General features: G+C 40.2%; 1 protein-coding gene across 1 annotated transcript in view; it reads right to left on the reverse strand.

Annotated features, from left to right (window-relative positions):
- LOC119574607 overlaps positions 1-10,000 on the reverse strand; it is a gene marked incomplete at its 3' end in the record, with an annotated part of 68,154 nt that overhangs the window by 47,346 nt on the left and 10,808 nt on the right. Inside the window, 2 exon segments of the mRNA XM_037921945.1 lie at positions 769-941; positions 9,958-10,000. The exon segment at positions 9,958-10,000 is cut by the window's right edge and continues 101 nt beyond it. Of these exon segments, the coding sequence (XP_037777873.1) occupies positions 769-941; positions 9,958-10,000 (216 nt within the window).

A 10,000-nucleotide genomic window follows, 5' to 3' on the forward strand; every position in this document is an offset into this window, starting at 1 on the left:
TGAAATAATAACTAAGTGACTGCATGTATGAATAAATAGATGAATAGTAATGAATATACGTATGCATATACGTAACTAAATAACCATATATACCCATAGGCCTATTCCTCCCACATATCGCAGGCCACGCGAGAGACGAAAACTAAAATGAACGAATAAAAAAAAGGTGTTCTTTGGAAAACCTTCCTTTGACCTTCATCGCCAGAAATCTTCGGCGCTTTTAGGTGTTCCAGGAAAAGGCAGGCGTGGCTGTATATTTTTTTCGAAGGGGCATTAAGACATTTCCTTTCCGGGAAAATTGGTAACTTGGGGGAACGTAATGACCTTTATATCATGGCAATCGAGGGCGGTATCATTCCCCGCCGTCTCGCGCTATTTTTCGCTTTCTTGGAAATCAATATTGGGAGTGGGCTTAGGTTATTGTTTTTCAGAATTGTGGGGTGACGCGTTTGCATGCGAGAATACATACACGTACGAATACATACGATCGTATCTGGAAGTTACAAGGGTACAAAGAAATACGAATACACAGAAGAAAAACGCGCGCGCGCGTGCACACACACACATACACACGCGCGCACACGCCAGCATACACACACACACACACACACACACACACACACACACACACACACACACACACACACACACACACACACACACACACACACACACACACACACACACACAATATAAACATCAAACCCCACCTCACGTCACTATTACCAACCACATTATCCCCACCATCACCATAACCTCCATCCTTACCTGGCTTGCACGAGCAGTTGCCGAAGGATTCAGTGGTCTTGTTGTAATCAAAGCCATAATCCGAAGCCACTTTGAGTCCCGGGAAAACTACGCGGTCGCTGATGGGGTGGTACATACCTCCCTCCTTCGCCTCCAGAGTACTGCCACTCTCGCCGTCTTGGACTTCTCGCTTGCTGGAAGGTAAACAGAGGGAGGCTGATGATAAAATGACGAAAAGAAGGGGTGGTGATGATAAAGCATAATTAATAGGGAGTTGCCATGATGAAAAAGGAGAAGGGTGATAACTGAGGTTAAAAATGAGAATGAGGATAAAAGATATGAGAGAGAATGACGATAAGAGGGTTTTATTAGGGGGAAATATGCAAATGAGAATTCCTAGAAACTATTATATATATTTATACTTCTAAAGGTCTTTATTTTTGGAAGGCAGATATTCTCCAGCAAAGAACTTGCCGCTGCAAATTGGACATTAAATATTTGATCTTAATAACCAACTACATCGTATGTCTCGTTACATCTCAACCAGCCAATTTAACCGCCTGCCTTAACTTCACTTTGCTCGAATTAAACGCCAAAATGCTTCGAACATTCGAATCCACTTGCGCCAGATAGGAATTTTCTCTCTCTCTCTCTCTACAATTTACAAGACTTCAGCAGCTCTTTGCCGATTTATCTTCAAAGAGTGAATTAATCCAAGCTCTCTCTTACCGGAATACATATATGGAAGAAGCCTCAACGATAGCTTGATAGGGTATGTTTTATAGTACATTTATTTGCATTATTTTGTGCCGAAACGAATTTCAAAACCGAAACAAAGGTAAGTTTTTTTCAGAATAAATCTATCGAAATTCGGTATCGATCGATATATTGCGATGCTTTTCGTTCAATCATAGATAGATACATAGACAGAGAGTCAGATAGACAGACAAACAAATAGACAAATAGAAAGAAAATCAACTGTGATTTCGATAGATGTCTTGTGATCCTTTTGTCCAATTATCGTTATAAGTCGGAATATACATACACATAGATAGACAGATAAATCGAGATATTAATAAAATCCATCATAATCTTGACATCGATGGATATCTTGTGATGCTTTTGCTCCAAATATATCGGTATAAGTCGGTGCTAGCGAAAATAGCAATAATACTACACCTAATAGATGAGAGCGAGCATAGTGTACGGCAGGGAATTAGCGGGGGATTTTCAGCAAAGTTTCGCTGTGCTCCGGGTTTCGTGCGTATTTTGTTGATGTTACTGTTACTTTAGCTCCACCCTCACCCTCACCCCCCCCCCTCTCTCTCTTTTTGCACGAGATACGAAATCATCAAATCAAAGTTATCTTACCGGCAAGGTGGAGCCCGAAAAAAGGTTTATGGGTATTACTGGAAGAGACACCTGACACCTAAAAATAATAATAATAATAATAATAATAGTAAAATAATAATAACAGAGTCTGAGCTTGCCAAGTAGTAGAACACATCATTTTATGAAAGTTTTCTTCGTAGCCATTTCTTCGCAAATCGATAATAACGATAATAACGAAAGTGTAAAATCCAGGAAACGCAGCAATCTTACGTCCTCAGAGCCGCGACAAAAGGGACAAAAAGTCGTTGAAAGCGACGAAAAATTGGATAGATTCGTGGCATATTGCGTAAGCGAGGAAAATAAAATGAACCAATTAAATTTGCGCTGGAACACGACGTGACTATGGGTTAATGCTTAAAGTCGTGAGTAAAATTGTTACTGGGTCTGGGCTCAATCCTACCGGAACATATGAGGTGAAGATTTTGTGGACCAGGCAGAGGGAGGGCACCCCCAAAAGGGGTTTTAAGGGGGCAAAGCCCCCTATATCACCAGATTTTATGGACCAGGCGGGGGATGGGAGGGCTAAAAGGGGATTTAAGGAGGAGAAACCCCTTTCATTACCAGGAAGCGAGTGGATACATTGTACTCTCCCGTGTTTTACCGATATTTCTCGAAATTTCTCCACCAAATTCCCTGATATGTATTATGCTCTCCCCAGCCATCAGGACTGATATCGTAGCAGTGTTTCGTTTGCGAAGGAAATGAGTGCTAGGTTCGTTCGAAACACGATGAAAAATGTTGGAAAATTATTTCGTTCATCGGAAAATCGGTGTTTGGCGTCTGCTCCAAATTTACCGGTTTATGTAACGTTACAGCTCAAGGCGATGATGACGTATCTGTGTAATGTTCTCTGGATATTTTTTAGCCTTCATCTCAAGTGTACAAACACTCTTTTGTATTGAATCAAGTTTTACTATTAAAATTGACAATTTCTCAACATCGACTACAAAAATTGTCCCCACAAGAAGGATTAAATAACCAAAGAGAATTAGATATAGAGATCCTGTTAACACCCCATTTACGTATTTCACATAGTTCCCCGTTATTACTTGCCTTTATAATGTAGTTTTTGATTATTGGCGCTTTTTCGAAAATCCTTTAACGTTGCAGGCCTATACAAGATTGTTTTGAATCTTAACTTACTGATTCATAACAAATCATCGGCATCGTTTTATTGAGCGAAAACTATAGAATTTTCCCTTGGTTTATTCAGTGGTTTAGGTAGAGCTATAGGCTAGTTATTAAAAGGATATCCAACGAACGTTTGGCAGCTGTTTAAGTGTAAATCATTGCCTACCGCCGCCGGGTTTCGAGAATAATATCTATAGAATATTATCTATTTTATTCCCCATTTTAGAGCATTAATCATTAGATTCCATTAATTTATATCATTATAAATTTTTAAAAAATCCCAGAGAAGGCGAGAACAAAAGAAAAACTGCAATACATACTTTTCATAGCTTTTCATTTTCAAGATAGACGATTTTATGGCCGTTTTGTAACGTATGAATTTATTGATTCCGTCGACTAACAAATCCTATATTTGGTTAGTAGTTATAACAGAGCATCGCACTCAAGACTGTCACGACGGCAATGTGAGTTCGAGGGTTCGAGTCAGCGACCCGCGCGTTGTTCCCTTGGACAAGGAACTTCACCTCGATTGCCTACCTAGCCACTGGGTGGGCTAGGTAGGCAATGGTAGGTATGTCAGTGCCGGTCCCAAGCCCGGGTAAATAGAGAGGGTTGGCGTCAGGAAGGGCATCAGGCCATAAAAGATATCTGCCAGAAATTGATCATGGCGACCCCATATAAGAATGAGATAAAGCTAATAAAATAAAAATGAGTTTATCCAGATTAAGTACGAGCCCAAAAGATTTTATTGTCATTTAGAAGAGAACGTGCTTATTATTTCTCCATGTTTACCGATGAGAGATAAAAAGGAGCATGGTGATAAAACATATGAAACGGGAAACAATGATAAGAAAAAGGGGGTAAATATGATAACAGGTATGGTGCAGAATAATAATAAAAGTATGTGGCAGGATGATAATAAATATATGAAAGGGAGAATGAGGATAGAATATGTGAAAGAAAAAAATGAAAATAAGGGATGTTAGTAAAAAGTGATTATGTAAATTATGAAAAGGGAAATGACAAGAGAAATGGAAAGGATTGTGAATATAAGAAATATGAAATAGAGAGCGATGGTAAATATATTACGAAAGACAGGAAAGGGAGAAAGAGGATAAAAGTGAATCAGTAAAAAATTATAATAAACAGAATTGTAGATTATGAATGTATTAGAATATCAAACATAAATGAAGTGAATAAACAAATTAAATGTCGAATAAACAACTGTAAGTATAACAGAATAGACATTAATGATGAATATAAATCGTAACAACATACGAGAATAATCATTAAAAATAAAAACGATGAACTGGAGCAAAAACATAAACGATTTTTTTTTTCTTTGATGAGTTAGATAAAGAAATAAATGGATTAATACAATAATAAACACACGTGGGACATTGAAGTCACAAAAAAAAATAATAATAATAGTGATTCTTCTAGCACCGTGATTAAAGATACGAGTGAGATTAATGATATTAAGAATGAATGTATATTAGTGATGGATGGTGTCTCCGAAGCGCTGATGTAAAACGAAAAGTGAATTAGAAAATATTCACGATGAAAGATGAGTGTCCATTGCGCATATGCAAATTTATTCATAAAGCTGGATGAATCTGAATATGTTTTCATCTGCACTGTTGGAAGGTTCACCTGATTTTTCTTTGTGAAAATAATTGGTATTTGTGTGTTTGTGTGTGTGCGTGCGTGCGTGCGTTCGCGTGCGTGCGTGCATGCGTGGCCACCTCCCTCCCTCTTCCCTCTCCTCCCTCCTCCTCATCCTCTTCCTCTTCCTTCTCCTCTTCCTCTTCCTCTCCCTCTTCCCCCCTCTTCCTCTTCTTCTTCTTCTTCTTCTTCTTCTTCTTCTTCTTCTTTCGCCCCCTCTTCCCCTCCACCCCCACCTCCACCTCCACCCCCCTCCTCCCTCCCTCATCCCCATCCACCTCCTCTTCCCCCTCCTCCCTCCTCCCTTCCCTCTCCACCTCCTTCCTCCTCCTCCTTCCTTCTTCTTGCTCATATTCTCTTAATTCCCTTTCGCAAACGAGGCAAGATCCTTTTAGACAAGAGGACAGATGAGAAGCTAAGTTGCTTAATGGAATCTCAAGCGCGGAGCCAAGTGTATTCAAAGCCGCGCGTGAACAGGTAAATGAAAAAAAAGGTGGATAGAGAGGAGAGGAGAGGAGAAAAAAATGTGAAAATTGCGTGGATTGAGAGAAGAAGAGGAGATGAGAAAAAAATGTGATAATGCGTGGATGGAGATGAGAAAAAAATATGATAATAACGTGGAAGGAGAGAGGAGGGGATGAGAAAAAATATGACAATGCGTGAATGGCGATGAGAAGAGAAGAGGAGAAAAAATATGATAATAGCGTGGATGGAGAGGAGAAGAGGAGAGGAGAAAAAATATGATAATAAGTGAAGGGGGTGGACAGATGGATAATTGGATAAAAAGAAGAAGAGATGAGGAAAAATATGATAATAGGTGAAGAGGGTGAACAGGTAATACGTGGATGGAGAGGAGAAAAGAGATGATGATAGGTGAACAGGTAATGAAAACAAGTGGATGGAGAAAAGAAGAGGAGATGAGAAAGGGAATGATAATAGATGAGAATGAAAAAAGTGCATGGTGAGAAGAAGGGAAGAGGCAAAGTGGTGATGATAAGGGATTAATAGATGGGGGAGAGACAAGAGAGGTGGTGCTATTTGTTGGGGCTTTGGTGGTGATAATGGTGGGGACGACGGTGGTGGTGGTGATGGTGTTCACGGGTTTGTGATGGTGATGGAGGTGATGGTGATAGTGGTGGTGGTGGTGATTAGGATGATGGTGATAGTGGTGGTGGTGTTAACGGGATGACGATGATGGTGATGATACTGGTGGCGGTGGTGATGATAGTAATTAGGATGATGATAATGATGATGATGGTGATGTTTACAGGGTTGATGATGATAGTGATGATGATGATGATGACGACGATGATGGCGATGACGATGCCGATTTAATAGTAAAAAAAAGAAGAAAAAAAAAAAAAAAGCAGGAGAGAGCGTCTTCTTTCTCCTTGTAATATGCAAATGATTTAATCGTCTTTATTTTGATGACAGCGAATATACCGAATTAATGTAGCGAGTCTGATGGATTTCAGCGCCATCTTTTAGCAAAAAGTATCATCGACGAGGCCAGGATTAACAATAACTACTAAAATAATAATAATGATAAATAGATAAAACAAAAAATGTAGCGTAGCGGCGATATAAGTAGCGGAAATATAGCAACGACTAAATTTAGCGGAAACGCCAGCCAGTGTAGCAAAAAAAAAAAAAAATAAATAAATGATAATAATAATAGATAAATAGATAAAATAAAATCCTGACCGTTATTAGCGACAACAGCCATGAATCTACTGCTAACATTTAGCGTCTTTTTAAAGAAGTTAAAACAAGCAAAAAAAAAAAAAAAACGTTAGGGAAGAGGAAGAGTTGGTTCTCATTGTAAAAGAAATGCTCCCCTGTCAAACGCAGACTTCAAAGAATACGAGAAAACCAATGGAAAAAAAAAAATTGCTACACGCTATGCTGGGCAAGATGGCTTCCAGAATGAGAGTTTCTGGCTGTGAAATGATTTTTTTATTATTCTTTCTCTCTCGGTTCTTTTCTTTTCTCTCTACTTTCCCTCTCTTTTTTTTCGTATTTGTTTTCTTTTGTGTGTTGTGTTGTGCTCTCGCTCTCTCTCTCTCTCTCTTGATCTCGCTCTCTCTCTCTCTCTCTCCTCTTCTCCTCTCTCTCTCTCTCTCTCTCTCCTCTCTCTCTCTCTCCTCTCTCTCTCTCTCCTCCTCTCCTCTCTCTCCTCTCATCTCTCTTCTCTCTCTCCTTCTCTCTCTCTCCCTCTCTCTCCTCTTCTCTTCTCCCCCTCTCCCTCTCTCTCTCTCTCTCTCTCTCTCTCTCTCTCTCCTCTCTCTCCTCTCTCTCCTCCTCTCTCTCTCTCTCTCTCTCTCTCTCCTCTCTCTCCTCTCTCCTCTCTCCCTCTCTCCCTCTCTCTCTCTCTCCTCGCTCCCTCCCTCCCTATTTTTCTTTCTTTTTTTTTTCTTTTTTTTCATTTCTTTTTTTACATTTCATTCCTCCTTTTTGCCGTTCATCTTCGGTGTTCATTCGGATTTGGAGATTTTCTTTTAATTAGATTTCCTACCAGGGGGGTGTGGGGGTGGAGGGGGGGTGGAGGTGGAGGGGGGGTAGGCCTATGTATCGATTCAATCCTGTTTCGAGACGAGTTGCAAGGCCGGGGGCGGGGGGGAGGGGGGGGGATTTAACTGGAGGGATCGTCGTGACCGCGGGAGAGAGGGAGGGAGGGAAGGAGGGAGGAAGAGAAAGGGAGGGCGAAGAGAGAAATGGAGAGAGTGAGGGAGGGAGGGTTAGGGAGGGAGAAGAGGGGAAGAGGGAGGGAGGGAAGAGGGGAGGGGGAGAAAGAAAGGGAGAGAGAGGGGGAGGGGGAGAGAAAGGGAGAGAGGGGAGGGAGGGAAGGAAAGAGAAAGAAGAGGGAGGGAGAAAGAGCGAGGGAGAGAGATAAATAAAGAGCGAGAGAAAGAGGGAGGGAGGGAGGAAGAGAGACAGAGAAAGAAAGAAAAAGCACAGAAAAAAAGAGAAGAGAGACAGACAGAGACAGAGGAAAGGAGGGAGAAAGAGAAAGAAAGAGAGAGAGAAAGAAAGCAAAACTGAAATATCACACTTCCATCTACATCAACATCCGTATCTATTCAAATTCCGTTAAAGAGATAATCAACTTCACTCCTACGAGATGAAAAACGAAGATAGGCCAAGACTATTATTAGCAGCATAGTGTTCTCTCGAGCTTAGAACACTCGTAAGTGGGATGAGAATTTCAACATATCCTCAAAAAAAAGCTTTTAATGATTTATTTTCTTTGTTCGAATGACAAGCGATGGTACTTTAGAATTGTTGAGTTATTCCTTCGAAAATACGACAGGCTTGTTACTCTGCGTGGCACCGAATAACCGAAATTTTCCTGTCAAAAGTACTGTTTGTGAAATTACTTTAAGTATATTTGTTCTCTTTTTTTTTCTTTTTTTTTTTTTTGGATTCTATAGACGTCTTATGTCTTATAGACGTTTCATGCCTATTTGTTCATTTCTTTTCTTTTTCTTTTTTCTTTTACATTTGATTCTATGCACGTCATTCATACAAAGCCCTGTGGTGTAACTATGAGGCAGTATCATAATGCGTGATATTTATAGTACTTATGTAGTGTATATTAAGATGATCATGATGATGATGGTGGTGGTGATGGTGATGATGGTGTAGGTGGTGGTGATGATAGTGATGGTGATGATGATGTATATTAAGACGGGCAGTGGTAATACATGCATAACTCTGGAGTTTATGTGGTATGTATGTCAGTCAAATCTTTTTTTTTTTTTTTTTTCGTTTTATCTTTACCAACGTCATTCGACTTCCATCTTGAGTGACGTCATCCAAGACCCTGTTCTTAGTGACGTCACACTACCCTCTGTTCTTAGTGACGCCATTCGACACTCTCTTTAGTGCCGTGTTCGACAATTTATTAGTGACGTCATTTCGTGCCAGCTTTTGTGACGTCATTCAACACCATCCATAGTGACGTCACTCATCATCCATAGTGGTGTCATTCAACACCATCCTTAGTGACGTCATTCCATAATCCATCTTAGTGAAGTCACATCCTTAGTGACGTCATTCAACACCATCCTTAGTGACGTTATTAAATGCTTCATCCTTGGTGACCTCATTCAACACTATACTTAGTGATGTCATTCAACATCATCCTTATTGAAGTAACTCAACTCCATATCCTTTAATGACGTCATTCAACACCATCCTTGGTGACGTCACTCAAAGCTTCATGACGTCATTCCACAATCCATCTTAGTGAAGTCAACTCGACATCCTTTAGTGACATCACTCAACACTGTATCCTTTAGTAACGTCATTCCATACTCCATCTTCGTGACGTCACTCAACACTGTATCCTTTAGTGACGTCATTCGGAAGACCCTTTTAATCACCATAGCTTCTAAGCAGAGATTAATCAAAGTCATTAAGTCTAGCTATGTCAAGGGCGACGGAGTGCCAAAGCTGTTAATTACTTTGCATCTCATTAGCGAGACCTCTAGTCCTATTGCACTTTGCAGAGGTCAAGGGGTGATTAAGCATCGACATTTTGAAGGAAATGCTGTTAATGAGGATGGTGATTATGGTGAGATTATTAGCACGTTTTTTTTTTCAGTGATTCAGGTAAGCTTAATGATAGTGAGTGATGGTGGTGGTGATGATGGTGGTGGTGGTGATGGTGGTGATGATGACGATGATGATGGTGGTGGTGGTGGTGATGATGATGATGATGAGGAGGAGGAGGGTGAAGATGGTGATGCTAAGGATGGTGAAGATGATGATGAAGATGACGATGATGATAATGATAATGATGATGCTCACGTTGATTATCACGATAACGACAATCACAATGCCGATACCAATGGACAAACCACAATGAAATTAACAACAACAACAACGATCATAACAACAACGATGACAACCCAAAAAAAAAAAAAAAAAAAAAAAAAAATATGACCGTGACGACGACGCAACAAAAAAACAAAAAAAAACAAAAAAAGCAGAACAAAGAAAACAAAAACAAAGACCTACCTGCGAGGGGGAAGGAAAGGTCCTCCTGCGTCGCCTTCTGCAG

Source organism: Penaeus monodon, chromosome 6 (assembly GCF_015228065.2).
Source record: "Penaeus monodon isolate SGIC_2016 chromosome 6, NSTDA_Pmon_1, whole genome shotgun sequence".
NCBI lineage: Eukaryota > Metazoa > Arthropoda > Malacostraca > Decapoda > Penaeidae > Penaeus > Penaeus monodon.